This window comes from Stylophora pistillata, chromosome 2 (genome assembly GCF_964205215.1).
Source record: "Stylophora pistillata chromosome 2, jaStyPist1.2, whole genome shotgun sequence".
Taxonomy (NCBI): domain Eukaryota; kingdom Metazoa; phylum Cnidaria; class Anthozoa; order Scleractinia; family Pocilloporidae; genus Stylophora; species Stylophora pistillata.
In genome coordinates, this window is record NC_142520.1 from 12,437,201 (window position 1) to 12,459,700 (window position 22,500).

The 22,500-nt window shown below is 38.5% G+C and overlaps 2 protein-coding genes across 2 annotated transcripts in view; both read right to left on the reverse strand.

Annotated features, from left to right (window-relative positions):
* The window catches only part of LOC111346825 (uncharacterized), a 551,029-nt gene that overhangs the window by 268,432 nt on the left and 260,097 nt on the right, over window positions 1-22,500 (reverse strand). The window contains 1 exon segment of the mRNA XM_088749275.1: window positions 9,677-9,799. Coding sequence (XP_088605401.1) covers window positions 9,677-9,799 — 123 coding nt within the window.
* On the reverse strand, window positions 1,699-9,108 carry LOC148737174 (uncharacterized). Its single transcript, XM_088747751.1, has 6 exons — window positions 8,931-9,108; window positions 8,344-8,646; window positions 7,768-7,866; window positions 7,113-7,429; window positions 3,367-3,505; window positions 1,699-2,364 (listed from the first exon to the last, which is right to left on the reverse strand). The coding sequence occupies exons 1-6, from the start codon at window positions 9,106-9,108 to the stop codon at window positions 1,994-1,996; spliced, it is 1,407 nt and encodes a 468-aa protein (XP_088603877.1). The 3' UTR covers window positions 1,699-1,993.

The window sequence follows — 22,500 nt, forward strand, 5'->3', positions numbered from 1 at the left end:
ATTTTACTTTCCGTGACATTTTAAAACGGAACAGAGGTAAATCTTCGAAGATTAATCGACGTTGGAAATAAACAGTACTTTCCGTAAGATCTCTGAGTGTTTTTTTTTTTTTTATTTATTTACGAGAAGATTGTCGCATGGTCATTTAACTTGTGTGTGTTTATCATACAAGTGTTGTTGTTGTTTATTCAAAAGCGTAAGCCTTTTTTCCTCTTCAATTGACAGGTGTCCGATCGTGACAGTTACTTGTCAAAAATGTTTCAAAGTTTGCTCGTAAGCCTTTCAAGTTACATTTACAAATAAAAATATTTCGATGAAAGCTTTCTCTTTAATTTGAATAACGTCTGTTTTCTTTATCATCCACTCGCTAACAAATTCTTAACTTTATGGAGGATTTTTCCGTAACTAAACTCGTAATTGTAGCCCTAAATCATTCAGGTTCTTTTAGCAATTATTTCGTTATGTGTTGGAAAAAAATAAAAATGTTATTCACCAGCAGAGGTCGCTCCGCATTGGCAAAAACTGTGCCCTCTGTCTTGAGTACCGCCCTCGGCCTACGGCCTCGAGTGGTATCCTAGACCTCGGGCACAGTTTTTCCCAATACGGATCTCCCGGCTGGTGAATAACATATATCTTTTCCGCTTAGGTTTAGAATTTCGTATGGTTTAAATTTTACGCCTATATCATTCGTCGATGAGATGATTTGTCGAGTGTTTTATATATAGAGTGAGAACGACGTTGCAGAAATGAAAATATCAAAAAAAAATCTTAACGAGATAAGGAAAGAAAAATTATAAACCTGTAGTTTTTTTTTTTCTTTCTATGCAACATGCAACCTTCAACAAACACGCAGTGTTTGTTCTGAATAAATACGATTTGTCATCCAAATGAAAAAAAGAACAGGCCCGGTTGTCTCAGAAAGGTAGATAACGTGGATAAATCTCCATCCGGTCGATAGCGTGGTACCTTCCTGTCAACAGTTATCCACTGGATAGCGAGTTATCCTTTGGAGTGAGTTATACGCCCTTTGAACATCTGGACCCAGGACTTTAATCGCCTCTCCCCCTCTGTAGTTTGTTGTATTAAAAATGTCTTCATGGCTAAAAATGTCTGTGCTTTTGGATTAGGGATGAAGTCCATGACCTCACTCACCATTTCAAAGCAAACTTTCTTCACAATTTCCACTGCAATATCGGGAGCATAACGATGCCTGGATTGTTAGAGTCAAATTAATTTGCCCAAATGGATTAAAAAATTGACAAAAACTTAGACAAAGATCATATGTCATGTAATTCACCTACTTGAAGGAAGAAAATTTCCAAAACCCTTCTAAAATGTGCGGTATTGAAAATGAAAAGCAGGTAAAAATGTTATCCCTTCCAACTTGTTTCACGTACTTTTTAACTCGTAACGAACAACCATAATTTCATACCCAGGCCTTCTAAGGGGCGTTTTGGTCTTCGACGGAAAAATATAAAAATGCAGTGGCATAACCATAGGGCAATTAGGACCTACGTAAATGTTCGGGTCACTAAGAAAGGAAAAAATTACGAATGGGGGGGGCGGAATTCTCGCACTATGCAGTCGAAGGTCTACATTAGAAGTGACTAGTTCTTGAAAAAAAGGATTATACTTCAATGACTGACGTCTTAAACATTTTAAAAAGACCGATCGTTTGGTCTGAGAGACACCTTCATATTGGGACGTCATATTAACGATTTATTGCATAATCTACAGCCAAAATGTTTTAAATTTAACAAAGATGCGACTAGCTAAATAGTCAACATGTTTAGGTTCATGAGACTTGCCAACCTAGATGCAAATCTGATTGAATTTTCAGCGACAAGTTAAGAATAAAACTAAGGCGACGCAACTCTTCACAGATATCCAAGTGCATCCACAGTAGATTTCGAACTAAACGAGGAATAAATTTATTTGGAAGCTTTTTGAACTCGCAAACCCCTCCAACTTACGAGGTGGGTTTAACACACCATTAATGATCTGTGCAATAGCGAAGATTACAAGCTGGTGGTTGGAAAAGTCCGTAAGAATAAAATGAAACGCAATTCTTGACCGAAATGAACTCATGATAATGACAACAGTCACCATTTTTGTGGAAGCACTGTTTCATGTTAACAACGCCTTGTGTCACATTTGGGTGCTGTCCGTTTAACCAGCCAGGTGAGTCTGCGTCGCAATGTCCTTCGGGAACACAAGCTGTTGGCAATCTAGTGCCATTGGCTCCAACAAAGCGGTACCAGGTCTTTTCAGCAGGTAAATAATCACTGTCACATTTGACATGGGATGTTTGATTGTCCCTATTTTGTCTGCTTTGTTGTATCTCTTTATAGTAATAACAAGGATCTATGGATTAACAGCAAGAGCATATACCTCTTAAGAAATGAGTACTGAATGTTTGGGTCACACTAGGTGATTGGCGATCAACGACATCAATGGGATAGCAAAAATATTCCGCGTGAACCTTTTATACAAATTCATCCAATTTTTTAAAAAGGGTTGTACTTGTTCATCTTGGTAAAGTACAATTGTTATTATTATTAATAATAAAGTATCATCGTTTGTCTCACAAAAAGTTATTCACATAATATTCCACCCTAACCACATCAACAGGGACAGTGGAATAGAAATTCCTCACGATCAAAAAACACAACAACAGGAGAGCCGTACGACAGCGAACTGCCGAGTGAACAACTGACTAACATCGTGGATCAGAACGCATCAATCCTAGCTGAAGAATGCCAACAAATCACAGCGTTGCATCCTGTTTTCTGAGAAGACTCGAAACCAGTCGACCTTATCGCCTGATGAAGACTAGCAGTATGCAGTCGAAATGTCGCGATTAATATCATAGGTGACCACATCGAGAGACAAACCATAATTCTTTATCATTAAATTCATCCAAATCAAATACGGAAAGTTATGCACATTTTGAAATAACTATCGATCACTTTTTCTTCCATTGCTCTTTCTGTCGGAAGGGGAAGGAGAGAGAGAGGACAAAATCAGAATCTTTCTAGAGTGTTCTTCTTTACCTGCTATTGTGCCAAAGTAACGTCCCCTCCTTCGGGCTGAGGTCGAGATAAAGATGGTTGTTTATTCGATAGGTGATTAGCGATAATTCGTCACTAAAAGTATGTAACTTGTCTTTAATTTCTCTTGAAATAAAGCGTATATCAGGGCTTTCGTTTTGAAGCATCTATTTTAGCATAAAGAGAAGCGGGAGGGATAAAAATGTACATTTAAAATTTAATGCCTAGCTGCAATCATAAATTGTTGGCTAACCCTTGGTTAGCCTAGTCGTGATCTGAACAACTCGACCTTATGAAGATATAGCTTTGAACTCACCACTGATACCGTAGACTTCCACCCGGAGGCAATTCCAAAGATGTTGTCTGATTGGACGAAAACGAATTGACCTTGTTGACAGCGGTACAGGAAGTCGGTGTTGGTCAACCATGGAACTGTTGCCTGTCCTGTGAAATAGCTTCAGTATCGAAGAAAACTCCAAATTAACAAATGATGACGTGTTCAATGTTAGTTATTGAGTTTTCTAGATGACGCACTCATCTATTTTCCCCTAAATTACTAGTTGACGCATTCTTAGTTTCCAGTAGTTTGTGAGAGGACAGACCCTTCGATTTGAACAAAACACTGATTCTTTGCGGTCGTGTGTCCGTTTAAAACGTGAACGACCAGATTCGCTTGAAAGTTAAACATCGATAACTTAGTGAAAGATGATGATATTACTTGAATGACTGAGGCATACTCGGACGCTCTATGTGAGACTCTTGGCAGGCTAGGCCGTTTAACTAGGTCCATGGTAACAAACTTCCTGTATACTGCTAGGAATGCCGATATACGTGATGCTTTTGTGCAATGATGATGAAAGTGAAGATGGTAAATCAGATAAGCCTGGTGACTTAACATATATATATATATATATATATAATGAGTTAAAAGGCCTCGAGCCAACAGCGCCTGGAATTTCACTCCGAAAAAAGAATAAACTATAATTAATGCGGAGAATTTTTTCAAATTGGGCGGGCATCAAAGGTCCCAGTCTCAGCGTTAATTGGGAAGTTTAGTACAATTCTCGCCTTTCAAGTCAACGCTGGTTCCTTTACATTTTCAGTGGATTCGACAATTTTTCTATTTCTTTTTATAGTGATAATTTTTTCGCGTAGTAATTACTGTGTTTGTTTATATGTGTCATCACGGCCTATATAAATCTATTTAAGGAATTTTTAAGTCACCGTATTACAACTGATGAAGGTCTCGGACCGAAACGTTTTTTATTCAACTTTTTAGACTTTTTATTGAGTATATGACTTCCTTCGCTCGAATTTGTCCGTCCTCGTGTGCCACACTACTTATATATATATATATATATATATATATATATACATATATATATATATACATATATATATATATATATGTATATCGCAAGTCGTTGATGGAACTCTCAGGCCAACAAAGGTGCACCGCGCCAGAAGGATCAATAAAGATTAGCAGTCCAAACCTCACAGCCAACACGAACGTAGAAAGTTTAGAAAATTGCGAGGATGGACAACTTCTGACGTAAAAAATATAAAAACATTTAATAAAAAACGTTTCGGTCAGAGACCTTCTTCAGTTATTTACAACGTTTGAAATAAAAAAAAAGCATTAAATAGGATCGAAGTGCTAATGATTACATAATTACAGATAACGACTAATGAACTGGTGCTAATAAACAAAGAACCCAATTACAAAGAAAGCAATGGACAAAATACAAGAAACAGACCCTAAAAACTAAGAGATAAGAATACTAAATATGTTAATATGGGTGGCGTAATCAATTGCAAAGAAGCAATGTGGCGAGCATTAAAAAAGAGAAGGCCCACTTTTTACCACAACTGTAAACCGTAACAAAATCCCAAAACAAGGCCTTTGGAGCCCGAAAGGGCAAATTAGCAACAAAATCCCTGGAGGGGCCCTTAAATGATATTTATCATAATACGATCCCTTGGCAGGGCCTCTGAGTCCAATCCACACCTAAAGGGTCGACAAAATCTAAGAAATCTTACACCATTCACTCCAGACTTTCCTGTGACTCTAAAAATGTGATTTACTTGGCTTTCTGTAACAAATGTCGCCTGCAATAGGTGGGATCTACTACCACCGACTTTAAAGTGAGATTTCGGAATCACAAATCTACTATGCTCACAAACAAAACAACTTGTGAAGTAGCGATACACTTCAACAAAACCCTACACACCCTAGACGATTTTTCGTTCCAATGCATTGATCAGGTACAGGCCCCTAGTGGCTCTGCAGAGATCGATAGGCTTTTAATTACAAAAGAGGCTTATTGGAGTGCTCATTTGTTCTCCTTGGCAACCCATGGTTTGAATGAAAGAAAGGAATTTCATTCGAAAAATAGAATTTGCTATAATTAATTTTCCATCTCATAGTAGGCGCTACTAATTGATCGTTCAAAGGCCCTTTTCTTGGACTTTGTCGGCCCTTTAGGTGTGGATTGGACTCAGAGGCCCTGCCAAGGGATCGTATTATGATAAATATCATTTAAGGGCCCCTCCAGGGATTTTGTTGCTAATTTGCCCTTTCGGGCTCCAAAGGCCTTGTTTTGGGATTTTGTTACGGTTTACAGTTGTAGTAAAAAGTGGGCCTTCCCTTTTTTAATGCTCGCCGCATTGCTTCTTTGTAATTGATTACGCCACCCATATTAACATATTTAGTATTCTTATCTCTTAGTTTTTAGGGTCTGTTTCTTGTATTTTGTCCATTGCTTTCTTTGTAACTAGGTTCTTTGTTTATTAGCACCAGTTCATTAGTCGTTATCTGTAATTACGTCATCATTAGCACTTCGATCCTATTTAATGCTTTTTTTTATTTCAAAAGCTGTAAATAACTGAAGGTCTCTGACCGAAACGTTTTTTATTAATATTTTTTATATTTTTTCCATCAGAAGTTTTCCATCCTCGCAATTATTTAAACTTTCTACATATATATATATATAAATATATATATATTCTGTATACGAGGGAAACCCTGACCCTGTACACCCCAAATAATCATACTTAAATAGAATAAATGTTTGAAAAGAAAATTTGTGGTCATCACACCTGACTAGTAACCGGGGAATGTGGTTTCAAATCCCGCTCAGGGCAAATTTTCTTTTCAAACATTTATTCTATTTACATATATATATATATATATATATACTCGCGCTTGTTGGATATGAGATTATTATAGCCAACGAGGTTCGTAGCGCCGAGATGGCTATCTATCATCTCATATCAAACGCGCGCTCGTGGAATAAGTGTTAAATATATATAAATATATATCTTATTAGACGTTGTATTGTGTATTATCGCTGAGTACTTTTACGAATTGTGCAGTATTTTGACGAGCCGGTAGGGTGAGTCAAAATACAAATAATGAGTAAAATACTCAGCGATACGACACACCAAAACGTGTAATAACTTATTTCTTATCCAACACGCCAAATTTTTATTTCAATGTGGGCGAGTTTCGTGGATATTTATTTACGGGGAGTGCGTGGCAGACGGATGCGAAGCGGAACGGAATTAGCGCCTTGTCGTGTTGCTGTTTCTGTTTTCTTCAAAAGATGACGAGGTTTCATTGTCGTCTAACTGCTTTTCTTCGTTCGATTTATCTAATAAACTTGGATCAAGATTCGCCAGCCATTCCGACTCTTCGTCGCCAGGAAAATCATTTAAATTGTTCGCCATTTTTTTTTTTTTTTTTTTTTTGCAACTTCAATCGAATTCGTCGCTTGCGCGATGCCAGAAAATCTGTCTAACCGGTTCTCTAGAGTACAAATACCGCGTGATATTTGTACTCGTCTTGGGCGTTATTTGTATTCTACGGAGTGTAGTTCTATAATAACTTGTAATAATTTGCTTTTTTCAAAATTTTTCTGTAGAATTGTTAATTTTTTTTTGATACAGAAGAGAAAAAAAAACAGCGTGGTAGCCGATTTTTTCAAGAATCAAGTATAAACTGATCAGGTTAGAGAAGTTTAAAACTTTTGAGACTGTTTACTTAATGACTTTCCAACTCACCACGACCTTCCCATCTGCTCCTTTATAAGATATCCAATTTCCTTTTGTAGTGATATAAGAGAGCTTGAATTCCGTGACCCAGCTACTTTCAATTCCTTGTGTAGAAACAGCGCACAAGTCAACTGTTCTGTTGAAGTCAACTCGAAGCCATTCTCCGCGGCTTGTTCCATTCCTTGCACACCAACCTTGTCCGTTTAGTCGGCCGTGAGAAGCTTGAAAGGACACTTCTCTTTGAGACGATGCTGTCATCTGCTGATCGGAGATAATGTCAGGATTGGCCACACCAACAGAATTGCTGAAGCAGTTGTCCACAAAATCTGCACAAATGAAGTTTCAACCATGAGGTCATTTGACACATGTATAACGTAAGATAACGAGAGATGTCACCCGTATCTTTGCATTTAAAGCTTCAACATTTTACCACTGATCTATAGAAAACTCATGGTAGGCGAATTCGCATTTCCCATTCGAATTTGAAACTGAAGCATCGATATCTTACACTCTTCAGAATACGTAAGTTGCATGACTCCGATGACTCAGTATGGCGAGGATCGTAGTCATTTTGATACATTATCATAGACAGCTTCCTTGCCGGGAAGTCAATAACGTTCCAGAAACTTGCCTTATTTCTATTTCAGAGGGAAATGCATCTTACCTTTGCAGTTACTTCCTTGCCATTCCAACGGACAGACACAACTGTAACCTCCATTTACATCTTGACAAGTTCCTTTACCACATGGACTGGCTCCACAGCCTTCGTTATTCAAATTAACAAAATGTTTCAATAATAGCCTTTTTAATACGGGAAAAATTTTCCTTCAACTTTTTGCGCCATTTAGTTTCATCCTAAGTCAAATACTGATAGATTTGGCAAGTTGATGAAAATTGCTCTCAAAAAGTACAAATCTTGTAGAATAACACCTTTTAATTGCATCGTTATGTTTCTACAACACAAAATGCCGAAATTCTTTTCTGCTGAGCTGAATACATGGCACGGTTTTGTGACATCCTAACGTCCCCAAATAAAGAATAATAAAGCTAGCTTGCACAGTGATAGAACGATGATGGATTTATGAGAACACTTAAACTTAATCAAATAGCGTGTGATGGGGTCTTGAAGATTAATTGCTGAAAAATTGGTAAATGGGAGTATTTCACTGTTAGAAAATATTTTGGAATATATCATCAAAAATTTGTCATTTTTTTTTTTGTTAAAATCATTTTTAATGACCTCTAGAATTTTGATCGTCACGATTAAGTTCTTCTCCGCCATTGCTTCTACCGCCTCCGTCACTGCCACTGTCAGTTTCCGTTTCACTGTTACCAAGACTGAGACTGTCACTGTTACTGAAACTGACACTGTCCCTGTCACTGATACTGCTGCTGAGACCGTCACTACGGCTACTGCTACTGTTATCGCTGCTGCTGTTACTGTTACTATCACGGCCGTAAGCAACTTCACCGACTTTAGAGACAAGAGAGCCGTGGAGATTGAGAGCAACTTGAGGAGTATTTTCTGTAGGCTCCGCTGTCTCTAAACAGGGACAAATACTCTTATGCATCAAAGATTAACCATACTAGAGAAGTTCTCGTCATGTTAAGGTAAATACAAACAAACAAGGTTTATGAGTCTATTGTTTTCGATTAACTTTTGATGGTAATAATAATAATAATAATAATAATAATAATACCTTTATTTAGACAAAATAATGTTTAAAGCTGAACAGCTTGTGGGGTCGTGTGTAAATGCAAATAAACTCTAAATTAAACAAATTCAAATGATGATGGCTTTTGAAGATGGTTAAATGTCATAGTTACCTGTACAGTTCTTGCCATCGCCATTAAAACCTTCTTTGCAGCTGCAGTTGAAGGAACCTTCGGTATTATTACAGTGAGAATGGGCACCACAGTTGTGGGTATCAGTGGCACATTCGTTTACATCTGAAGAAACAAATGCTTTCCGTTGAAAAGAAATAACGACAAATGATAAAAGCATATTCAAGAATTAGTCTGATCGTTTAGCCTGTGATAGGCGACTTTTTACAATACTCAAAATATCACTGAAAGCGCCCGCGTCAAATAATTTTTATCATTTAATCCACATAAACAACCAATCCAAAAATAAACAATCTGAAATCAAATTAACATATACATCACCAAGAAAGGACACAAGTCTTCTAAAGCAAAAGAGGACGCGAGACGTGCGTGACGTGATGCTTACAATGATTGCAGAATGAAAATAGAACTGTGCTTAGAAACCCTGTTAACTTGACTAAACTCCAAACACAAATAGTATAATGTAGCCAAAACTAAACCAACACAATTTGTCTTCCACGACTCGTAAATCGTTTGACAACAGGAAGTAGTACTCTACGTAATGAAACACTGCAATCGATGCAAAGCATGATTAATGACACATCAGCAGCTGACTGATCCCTCTACAGTACTATACACAGCTTTCTTATGAAAATCGTTCATGTTCCTATACGCTCGTCAAATTTAGGCAATATAACAAACTGATTTTGATGCTTGGAACAATTTAAGTGGACAGATTTCGTCGTTACCTGTGCATTTTTTGCCATCGCCATTAAACCCAGCCTTGCAGCTGCAGTTAAAGGAACCTTCGGTATTGTTGCACTCAGCATTGGCATCACAGTTGTGCGCATCGGTGGTACACTCGTCTACATCTGTAGAAACAAATCCTTTCCGTTAATAATGCAATTAAATAAAATTGGTATAAGCTTTTGCATGTATGTTCTGATTGGATAACCCGTGAAACTCAACAGGACTAAAAGTTCACTGAAAGTGCAACGCGTGGAATGATGTCTGGGGACCAGTCATTTTCAATCGGATGGGGGAAGAGGAGTTTGGGAGGATCACATGGTTTTCAGGGGGAATAGATACAAAGAGTGATACATATATCTTGATAAACTGTTGGTTGTGTAGTATCGCTTAGTATTTTTACTAGTTGTGCCGTATTATGACGAGCCCTTCGGGCGAGTCAAAATGCAGACAACGAGTAAAAATGTTATTCTTGGCATGTGTCAGTGTTGGGTTGATTCCATTACAACGTATAATGGAACCCTAATGATTGGCATTAGAAACAGCATTCTGATTAGTTGAAGAATGCCCTAATGCTATGATTTAATTGGAAGGTGATAAATACCTAAAGTGGCAATCTGATTGGTTTGTGATAAATGAAAAATAAGCAATCAGATTGGTAGGTGATACCTACCATAGTGCAGCAATATGACCGGTTTGTGATCCATGAAAAAAGCAGCAATCTGAATGGTACGAGCGACATACCACTCTTAATGCTGGCATCGAGTTATTCATTAGTTAATTTTTTTTTAAATAACTCAATAATGGATGGACTTTCTCCAATGAAAAGGCGGAACATTTTCATATTTACTGCAGCTGAACTCGGTTTTGCATTTGCATGAGTAGGATTCGTCTGTGTTATTGCAAATTATCGCGATATAGATACACGCAAGATGTTTTGAGAGCAAAAGAGAGGCTCTCGTCATGTTTAGGCAAATACAAACAAAAAAAAGAATTATGAATGCTGGGTAAACTCTAGATGGACAAATGTCATTATCTCCTGCGCAGTTCTTGCCATCGTCATTAAACCCCTCTTTGCTGCTGCAGTTGAAGGAACCTTCGATATTGTAGCAGTGAGCATGGACACCACAGTTGTGGGTATCGGTGGCACATTCGCTTACATCTTAAGAAGCAAATGCTTTCCGTTGAAAAAAAAGTACTGACAAATCATGAAGGCATATTCAAGAATTAGTCGTACTGTTTAACCTGTTATATGCGACTTTTTACAAGACTGAAATATCACATATACAACTAATCCAAAAGTAAACAGTCTGAAATCAAATTAATTAATAGACGCGTCCTCAAGAAAGGACACCAGCCCTCTAAGGCGAAAGAGGGCGCTAGACGTGCGTGTCGTGATACTAACAATGATTGCAGAATGAAAATAGAACTGTGCTTACGAAACATTAATTGTAAACTTGACTAAACTCCAAACACAAATAATGTAATGCAACCAAAACAACAAAGACAAAACTTGTCGTGCACGACTCCTAATTCGTTTGACGACAGGAAGTAGCACTCTAGACACGAAACGCTTAAAGAAATGGATACTGCGACGGATGCAAAGCGTGATAAATGACACATTAGCAGCCATCTGATCCCTCAAATTACTATTCAAAGCTTTCTTATAAAAATTTTTGATGTTCTTGATACGCTCGTCAAGTTTAGGCAAATAGATCAAACTGATCTCGATGCTTGGAACAATGTCGATGAACAGATTTCATAGTTACCTGTGCATTTCTTGCCATCGCCATTAAACCCAACCTTGCAGCTGCAGTTAAAAGAACCTTCGGTATTGCTGCACTCAGCATTGACGTCACAGTCTGGGGTATTGGTGGTACACTCGTCTACATCTGTAGAAACAAATTCTTTCCCTTAACAGGTATCTTCTGGTTGGATGACCTTTGACATTCGACAGCACGTAGAATAATGTTTGGGGACCAGTCATTTTCTATCTGGCGGAGAGGGGGGGGGTTAAAAGGATCACATGGTTTTCAGGGGGAACGGATGCAAAGTGTGTTACACATATCTTAATAAACATTTTATTGTGTAGTATCGCTGAGTATTTTTACGAGTTAAGCTGTATTTTGACGAGCTCGTAGGGCGCCAAAATACAAACAACAAGTAAAAATACTCAGAGATACTACGCAGCAAAATGTTTAATGAGAGATTTATTATCCAACGCATCAAACTTTGTTTCCAGTGCGGGCGAATTTCGCGGATATCCATTTACGGGGAGTGCAAAGCGGTGCGGAATCAGCGCGTTGTCTTGTTGCTGTTTGTATTTTCTTTAATAAATGATGAAATTTCAATGTCGTCTAACTGTTTTTCTTCCTTTGCTTTATCTAATGAATTTGGATCAATATTTGCTAGCCATTCCGACTCTTCGTTGTCAGAAAAAAAATATTTTAATTTTCCGCCAGTTTTGTTTGTAACCTCAGTCCAATTCGTCACTTGCGCGATGTGAGAAAACCTGTCTAAGCGGTTTTGTGAAGTACAAATACCGCGAGACATTTGTACTCGTCATGGGCCTTATTTCTACTCTATGAAGCACAGTTGGATAATAAATAACTCGTAAGTCATCGGAAGACATGTCGAGGCATACGAGACCATGGTAACATGAATGCAAAAGAGACGAATAATTGTAGTAGCTAATATGATTATTAGAGCGCATGTGCAAAATAACTCTTGCCTTTTTCACAATGTTCTCCCGTGTAACCAGGTGGACACAAACACTTGTATCCCTTGTTCGTAAATCCAACCAGGCAAGTTGCATTGTTGTAGCACATGTTGTAACAACACTTGTTCTGATGGGAAAAGATACTAAGCTTTATTTTTTTTGCGAGCGATTTATAGTTCTCATCTCTACGGGGCATACTTACAGTTTTTCATATTTTGTGTAACAAATAAAGAAGCCTCGACTTTGCTCTGTTGTGTTGCAAAGTACGGAGTAAGCAGCTAAAGAACAAAAGAAGTGAGGAGGGAGAAATGAGTCGTTCTCCATTCTTGATACACTGATAAAACATGTTGTCTCAGCCAATCAGAACGCGCTTCATATAAGAACTTTATTTTTTAATTAATTTATCGTTTTTCCTTTTTAACCGATTCAGGTGTTTTCAGACTCATTTTAAAAGGTTTTGAAATGAAATTTGCCTCATCTGAGTTGCCGAGGACTCCCAGAGGAGCAAGGAAACTCTATCAAACGGTACACAAGGCTTACGAAAAGCAGCAAACTCAAAAACAAAAAATTAATTATAAATAAAACTCTTACCTCCGTACCCCTATACATAAAGCCTGCCATCGATTTCAGATCATTTGGGTGTTGTAAGTGGTCCGAGTCACTCAATTGACATAAAACTTTGTCTTTTTCTCCTGAGGGTCCCATGTTGATCGATTTACATCTGTCTTCCATAGTACACCAATTTCTGCAGTGGCTATATAGATGCATTCCGACTGGTAATGAAATGTTTTTAAAGACGTGGCCCACCAATGCATATCCATCTGTCTGTTGCAAGAACTTGAGACGCCGACAGCTATCTATCAATCAGACATTAGAGGATAGCTTTGTTAGGCGTGCAAAACGTTTCACGTAGGCTGGCGAGGAAAATCTCATAAAACACACGAACAGAATAGAATATATATATATATATCTTATTAACCAAGCGCGAGGGCCGTACTGGGAGAATATCGGCCCGAGGTCTTGACAGTACGGACCGAGCGCAGCGAGGTCCGTACAAAAAAGAGCGAGGGCCGATATTCTTCCAATACGGTCCCGAGCAAGCTTGGTTAATAAGGGATTTATTATACGACTGAAGTTCAAAGGGACACAAGTGCGGTATCATTCGGGACCATTCGGGACAGTGCCCGGTCCAATACTGAGAGAATATTGACCGGCAATAGAGCATTTTGATTGGTTGATTTTAGTTATTGGCCCTCTGACTGCCCGAGTCGTGTAATAAAATTGAGTAACTTGAATAGAACCATTATTTTGAGAAAACCGTGAGTTCTTAGGGATTTGACGATTTTCACGGACACCAATTCACGGGCTAAAACCTCTTTCCATTCGGATTTTGAGATCCACCAGCCCAAAAATTGGATTGTTAATCGATCGTCTTCCCATGGTTAGTGTTCGGTCGACATATATTGAACCGCTTGTTAGCCAGGCTATTTATTTCATAACCCTTCTGCGATATTCTTTTTCCTTTAACACCAGCAAAATAAAATTCTGACAATTCCGCCATATAAGCACCGGAGGTTATATTTTTTTTAGGTAAAAAAAAAAAAAATTGGTTGTCATGTTTTATTTCGTTTCCATTTTCATGCGTTTTTTTGTGGATTAAAAGTTTCAAAATGTAAAATACTTTCGGAGAAAAACGAATCCCGGCTGATGTGGCTCAGAAAAAAAAATAATAAAGGAGAAGACTGCAGAACCTAAGATAAACAAACTTTTTTTTCTGATTTACAACTTTTATCATTGCTATTGTTTTCACCACAAAATTTATAAGTAGAATGTTTCGAACAAAAACGGATTTGAGTGGTAGGATACAGAAAAAAAAAGTGGAAAAAGAAACCTTTCCACAAGCTGAGCTGAGCGAGCTTTTTGCATTTCATTTAAGAATTTTTATCATTAGTATATTTCCATTCATCACATTCTATGCTTTAAAAATATGTTAGTCCCCCGAAGTGGTCTCTTCCTTGCTGTACATATTTCCCCATGTACTTTAATTCGTTATTAAATTGTCAAAATTTGAATTTTTGCAATCAAGCATAGCGAATAATATATAATGTTATGCCCCTAAATGTGCTTATTTTGACGATCTCTGAAGCTTTATCTCAAATTGAAAACCAAAACAATAAATGCAAATATTAATGTCGAGATAGATGTAGTTTTTTAGAAAATCATCTCCTTTTGCGCTACTTATGACCTCATACCTTGTTTATCGTAATCCTCCTCAACTAGATTTGAACAGAGATACATACATGAAAGGCATTCTTTCCTCATTTGAACCTTTCTTTGCATTTTTTTTTTTCAAACCAACTTTAAACAGCGAGAGAAAACAGCTTTTATTTGCTGAATAAAACTCCTTGTGAAAAATATGGCTCTCGTCAATTTACCGACTTGATCTAAAGTGCTTACGAGAAGCTTGAAGGATGAAAATAACCAAGCCGTATCAATTCCCATTTTGTTAATAATATTAACAACTTTTCCAACTTCAAACATACCAGAGTCAAAACAAGTTTACCCTGAGAGAGTAAGATAAGTTCATAGGAATATCAGATACTGAGTTTTACCACAACTGGCAGTAATTTCGCAATCTGATTGGCCACTTTGCCGTTGTTCATGATAAGAGTTCAGACAGCGCTGCTCGCGTTAACGTGTCACGCAAAGTGTCACGCATCGAAAGAATCCACAACATTTTGTGATGACGAATATCGTTGTCGTAGAAACCACGCTAAACCACTGTCGATTTGCTAATTTTATTCGCATGGATCATTCATCTCTCACTTTTCAGCTTACTAAACAAAACTGCATCAGTGGCACTCACACTGAGTAAGTTATTAATGAACCATTGTTCAAAACTTACTTGTTATATACAGACATATAGGGAATAACAAAGGATTATTTCACATCGACTATAAAAACTTTGTTTCCCTACTTAATTTCCTTGACAGGCTAACACAGCTCAAGAAATGTTTGAAATGTCCTATTCGCAAGCTATTGCTTAGATTTCATGTAAGAAAGGCCGCTCTGCTTCAAGAGAGGCTATCGTAAAGAGGATAAAAAATTAATTTTTTATTAGTTTTCTTAATGTTCTAAGAGTACGAAGATGATTAAGATGATAAAAATTAAGGACGAAAGCGACATAAGGATGTTTCACCTACTTTTAGTTTTTTAGGATCGAAAAACATGACCAGGTGTCTGCTTAAAACTAATCGAAAATCATAAATAGTCAATATGTTTTTCCATCGACATTACTAGGAAATGTTACGGGTTGGGTTTTTCCTCTATGAAAAACGTAAGAGTCTCTGCAAAAAAACTTAACTTGATGAGATTCTTGCAATTCTTGTGATGGAATCGCGTGGACTTACGTGAAATACTGACGTAAAATTCCTGCCACAGAAAGTGTTTTCGTAGCAAGAGAGAAACTATGTTTTGTTGAAATTAATTGTAACCTGGTGTCGACGACATTTTTTTTTCTTTCTTCAGAAGATCTCTATTTAAATTCCGCACATCTTGTGTTCTTGGCTTTCTAGATCTGGTTAGTTATTTTCAAAAGAGAAATTGTATGCTGAGTTAGTTAGCCAATTCTTTGTTTCTAAACGCTGCAGGAGTTTTATTGTTTCCTTACCCACGCTAAGTAGTAATAGCATGTCAATAAAGTGCGTCTAAGTTTTCGCAATACCATCCTGGAGACAAAATACTGAGACACACGTCTCTACAATACAATTGATGAAGTTTTTGTTTGCTATATTCAATTTTTCGCTGTGGACTAAATCCATTTTTAACAATTTCAAATTTTCAATTTTCAAATTGTTCAAAACAGCTTCCTGGAGTTTTAACAAGCAGAGATATTGCTTAGGTGTAGGGTAACGGAAATAAAGAATTCTCAAACCCGCTTATTGATGACTTCGTTCTCTTACAAGTTGAAGGCTCAACTGTGTAAATGAAGGTGTTTCCATATAAAATTTATACGGTAACGGAAATAAAGAATTCTCATACTCGCTTGATGATGACTTCGTTCTCTTGAAGGTTGAAGACTCAGCGTAAATAAAGATGTTTCCATGTAAAAAACTATAATAATCGAGACTTTTTTCCTTAAGTTCCGTATTTTTAGAGATACATTTGTTTCTTCCGTTATAAAATAATTTGAATGAATACTCGGTTATTTCAATACATGGAGACAGAACTAAAGTCAAACAGTCTTGAATCACCTGTAGTTAAACGCTACGACGATATGAAGTGCTTCTCAGAGTTTTCATACTCACTGCGTTTGCTATAGCTAACGTAATGAGTATTTTTACTAGTGTACTGGCTTTAGAGACTAAACTAAATTCCCCCCTTTGGTTTTTTTCTCCTTAAGTTACAAAGGTCTGAGTGTCTCTTATTCATTGCCATCCGAATTATTAATCATCCCGATTAATCTTCTTGTTCCTGTTTTGTCCTTCTTGTCATGTAAAAAAAAACTTGCGCGTTTTTATGAGCCACAATTCTGCCGGGTTTCACTGAACATTTCACGTTCAGAATTTGTGTTAAGACAAAAGCTTCATGTAATAGTGTTTCTCTGGAAACTCAATTTGCTAGTTAACAACAAACAGCAAAAATATTTCTTTCCCTACCCAACAATAGCTTTTATTACGTGTTTATGATTTTTTAATGATGAAATTGATCTGAATAAATTTTGTAAAAATTTAAAACTTAGAAAACGTTGCCGAAAAGTTAAAACTAAAATACTCCGAATGAAGTTCCTGCACACGATCGATTTTTTTGCAACTCGTTTAGAAAGTTTCTAAATTTGTTAGTGCTTTGTAAAATCGTAGTTTCCTTCTTCATCATTTTCAATTAGTTATCATTATTGATAAAATAGCAAATTTCTTTGCACTCAAGTTTCGGGCCCTTGCTTTTCTTGAACTCCAGACTTTTATTACTTTAGGAGTTGCCATAGTCTACATTTTCATCCGATCCACACAAAAGAATGTCAAAGTTAACTTACCATGGTTTGCAACTGTTAAGGTGTAGAACCAGCCTCCAAACAAAAAAAGAAGAAATATGAAAGAGAGCCCCAGGCCGGCCATCTTCATGTAATATTTCAAAAAAGGAAGTTTCTAATCCACTATCACGGCAGTTTACTTTTTAAAAATATTTTTAGTAAAGTGAGACAAAAGTAGGAGCCGTCAATTTCCCATCTCTAGCGCTTTTAGGTTCTTGTAGAGCCAAAACTGCGAAGTTTTACAGTTATCGTCATTCATTATTAATCAAAATTGGGCGGAAAATAGGTTTCTTAACTGTTCCTCTTCACTATTTCATTCAAACATCACTTGTGCATAAAAAATGCTAATCACCAGGCCTCTTGTTTTGTGGAATTTTAAAAGAAAATTTTCTCTGAAACATTAATCAAAACGAATCGAACGAACGATGAAAAAGAAAACCAAAATAAAAGAAGAGAAGATAAATCTCGAGATACTAATTGTTATGATGATTTTTAGTAGTATCACTCATTGACTTCCCTTGGGGTAAGTAAATTCCTAACCCTGCGAGCCAATTTTGACAGATCTAAGCCTTTTGTATTCTTGACTATGTTGGAATCAAAACAATTCCACAGTTTCATTAACTACTTGAATAAAAAGAAATCAAATAACCACTGGGTTTGGTGTTTTCCATTCAACTGGGTAAGTGAGAGTGAAGACTGTCAGTCAAAATGATTATACAGTCAATAAGGAAGTCCCGACACGTCACACAACGTCAAATGATTTGCCAAAAGTTTTCTTCTTGGAACTTTTCCCATATATATTTTTAACACCAAAAAAAAAAAAAAAATTAAAAGGAATGAAAAATGCTATAAATTTGAACGTGCGAAAGTAAGTCTGTTTAGAGGACAGGTGTGAATAAACATTTTGATCAACAAATAGACAAGCCTCCTTTGTGCTCTGTTCTGTTTCAAGGCACAGCGGAAGCGGATAGAGCACGAAAGAAGTGTAGGGGGAAACACGAGATGTAGTCTAGCGTTTCTATCCACTTCGTGAGTGCTCTAACCGCTTTCCGAGTGCCTAACAATAGAACAGAGTACAGTCATGGGTCTTCTATTTGTTTTATAATGAAGAATCCGTTAACTTCCCCACGCATTGCTTTCAATATTCAAAACAAGCTTTATTTCCAGTGCGAACAACAGTGTCGTCAACATGTTGTATACTCTCATAAAGCAGGCTAAAATAAGCCAATCAGAATCCCTACTAGAATGGTTCAAGTAATCTGATTGGTTGAACGAGACTAAAGCTGTCAAAAATGTCGAGCCATCAAAGTTCATTCACCATCAAAGTTCGTTCACGATTTTCAATAGTTCACAAAAAAAAAAGGAAATAGTTCGGCAGGCCGAATTTAACACTATTGCATGAAGCTCTAACTTGTCTTACGCAAATTCTGAATGTGAAATGTTCCGTGAAACTCGCTTACATTATTGTCATTATTGTAAGAAATAGACAACTTATTTGAGAGACATGTTTCGGCATGCTTATTCCATCTTCAATCAATGAGTGACTGAACGTGAGTAATTCTATAGCATACAAGTAGATGAATAAAATATTTACAGTATGATGTAATACAAAAGCGGGTACTAGTTACAACGTGATAACAAACCTCATAGGTGTGAACTAAAACGCTAGAAAAGTTTTATAATGCTGTAATTGTTTTTTAAGTTCAGGTTTGGTCTCATTTATATAAAAAAGCTTCTTTGAGTTTTAAATCAATTTAGTTTGTTCGCAGAATCCAGAATACTAAAGCACGAAAGGGAGTATTTGTTCTTACAAGAAGGAGATGTGTTGAAATGCTTAAAAATGTCGGGAACCGTGAACAATGCATTATTTCGTTTAGTTGTTATTGTTCTTTGTTGTGTACGACCGGAGATGACTTCACTCAATTTCCCAAAATGTACTTTGTACTCTTAGGTATCACGTAGCTGCTTAGTTAAATATAGCGATCCTGCATGCGCTCGTTTCGGTTGATGCTGTAGTTAAGCCTGGAGTTTAAACGAAGCGATTCTTAGAATAAAGGAGCTGAATAATTAGGAAAGGTGTTGGTGCGTTTTCGACAAACTGGCGACCACGAGGGGGCGGCTGAACGAGTATGGAAAAGGAAGAGGCAGAGTTAAACGCGAAAATTAAAACGTTAAGGTTTAGAGTCAAGAAGACAGACGAAATCCTCCAAAAGGATGATCGAGTGGCGTTGGAGAGACACAGAAATTCTCTTCAGAGTGTGGTGACTGCAGTTACGACGCTGAAAGAGTCTATAGAGGAGAAGAAGTTTGCTGAAGGTGAAGACGAACAAGCCGTTCAAGAATGGGCGGAAGAATTTGAAGAATCGGTTGACGAGGCGGATAAATGCATGCGACAATTGGCAAGCAAAATAGAGCTGATCCATCGGAAATCTAAACATGAAGCCGCCATCTTTGAGCACAGGCTAGCCATTCGTACATTTCATCAACCGCAATTGAGTTAATAAAGGTACGTCCTAAGTCTACGGGGTTACGACAAGTCGCCATGCTGACAGGAATCACAACAAGAGCCATGCAAGTATTTGATGTGGTCTTAAGTTCCGTCGCCGGTTATTTTAAGCTCGATGTGGACATTACGAAAGTAAACAAGAGAGAGTTATTGGTCCTGGAGAATCCTAGCTACAAGCACTTAATTGAGCAAATCCACACCTCGAGAGAGTACGAATGGATGATGAAGACACGAAGCAAATGTTACCCGTTTACATCATATTGGGAGCCAATGACCTCGCTAAAATACGCACTGGGGAGCGGCTGCGAGTAGGACGCCGGGGAGATCCTGTTGCTAAGTCTACCAGATTTGGATGGAAAATTATGTCGCCTGGGGCTGATAGTGGCTTATCGCCTGCGCTGTTGGCTGTAAACTCTAATGCTGACTATGAGAAGTTGTGCGCTCTTGACGTATTAAGACTGGCGGACTCTGCAACCGGAGATCAGAATGCTGTTTATGAAGAGTTCAAGGAACAGTTAGTTCGTTCTCCAGAAGGATGGTACGAAACTGGGCTACCTTGGAAGGGAAACTGCCCTCCTTTACCAAATAACCGGGAAGGAAGTTTGCGCAGATTAAACACTCTTGCACGGAAGCTGAGGAAGACTGACCTGCTAGATGAGTATGACGCTGTGATCAGAGAACACCTGGAAGAAGGCATAGTGGAGCGAGCACCAGTTGAAGTTACTGGAAGAGAGTTCATTCTATCTCATCGTGCAGTTGTGAGAAGAAATGCTGAGACAACGAAACTGCGAGTGGTGTACGACGCGTCTGCGCGTGCACAAGAGAAAGCCCCGTCGTTGAACGGTTGCCTCCATGCTGGACCTCAATTACAAAACAAGCTGTGGAGTGTAATTGTTCGAAACCGATTCCATCCTAAGGTAGTGGCTGGCGACGTTCGTCGTCGTGCATTCCTGCAAGTGCGAATCCGAGAAACCGAGAGTCGTGGTAAAGCAAGCTTCAGGTACATCACAAGGGCTAGTTACTGCAAAGTCCCGTCTAGCGAAACAAGGTCTTACGATTCCTAGGTTGGAGCTCTTGTCAGGTCACGTGACCGTAAATCTAATCACCAATGTACGCCAAGCGCTAGAGGGACTAACTCTTGCGACTAAAGACCGTTACTGGTTGTACAGTTCTGTTGCCCTACACTGGATTGCCGATAAAGGGGAGTACCGTCAGTTTGTGCAGAGACATGTTAATAGAATCCAGTCTCATCCAAAGGTGCTGTGGCGTCATGTTCCGTCAACTGAAAACCCCGCCTATCTAGGAAGCCGTGGTGGTAGTGTGGTAGGCGCAGACCTGTGGTGGGATGGACCTGCTTGGCTCTCAGAACCTGCTAAGTGGCCAGACGACATCATGCCAGAACCAAGCCGTGAAAGTATGGCAGAACGAAAGCTCCAGCAAGAAGAGATCGCGGTTGGATTCGAGACCCGTGATACCTTGGATTTGGTCCTATGGAAGTTCGAACTGCGTAAGGCCATGAGGATTGGTGCTTGGGTCATGCGATTCCTGCATAATTCACGTAGCTTCTCCAGCAATACGAAGGGACCACTGACTACAGCTGAGGTTGAGAAATGTCAGATGTTTCTAGTCAAGAGAGCTCAGCTACAGGGGATTATACACGCCAGATTTGACCAAGACCAAGAACAACTGAACCTGCAGCCTAGTGAAGGTGTGTTGGAATGTCGAGGACGGATCCAAGGTGAGTACTTAATACACCTGCCTGACTCAGCTCTACTAGTAGCGAAGATAGTGCAACAGGCTAACGTCACTACACTCCATGGGGGAGTTGGTCTAACCGTGGCGAGAGTGAGAGAGAAGTTCTGGATACCACGTCTTCGGAAATTGACGAAGAGAATCGTGAAAAAATGCAACGGGAGCAAACGCTTTCAAGCCGTGGCGTTTGCAAAATCCACCACCAGCACCCATGCCAATAGAAAGAACGGAAGGTAACACACCTTTCAACGTGATAGGCGTGTACTTTTCCGGGACTGTGAAAAACCCTGACAAGCGCAAGGAAGAGAAAAAGGCCTATGTGGTGTTGCACTCCTGCAGTCTAACACGAGGAGTGTTTCTGGATGTGCTGCCCAGTTTGGAGAGTACAGAGTTCATCAAGAGCCTGAAACGGTTAATTACCAGAAGAGGACGACCATCGAAGATCTATTCGGACAACAGCCAGACGTTTGTCGCTGCAGCCAAGTGGCTAAAGAATGTACAGAAAGATGAAAGATTTCACTCGTATCTAAGTGATCAGTCCACCATTTAACAGTTCAACCTCAGCCGAGCACCCTGGTGGGGCGGGCAATTCGAGCGACTGATCGGGTTAATGTGTCAGCGTTCTATAAGACAGTTGGTCAAGGACCGCTCAGCTGGGAGGAGCTAGGCAAAGTAATCCGGACGTCGAAGTGACCCTTAATAATCGTACGCTGTGCTACCAAGAGGAAGATGTCCAACTTCTTACATTGAATAAAGGCTGATAGTTTCGAAAGAAACTGTTTGGGGCTGCGTCGGTGGGAGTAACGAAATAATTTGGATA

Bases quoted from the DNA above. Each gene is read 5' to 3' on its own strand.
- LOC148737174 (XM_088747751.1), bottom strand. From the start codon at position 9,108: ATGCTTTTATCATTTGTCGTTATTTCTTTTCAACGGAAAGCATTTGTT. The intron at 8,647-8,930 runs GTAACTATGACA...GTCCCTGTTTAG, and splicing joins CGATGGCAAGAACTGTACAG to AGACAGCGGAGCCTACAGAA. The intron at 2,365-3,366 runs GTGAGTTCAAAG...GTTAATCCATAG, and splicing joins GGAAGTCTACGGTATCAGTG to ATCCTTGTTATTACTATAAA.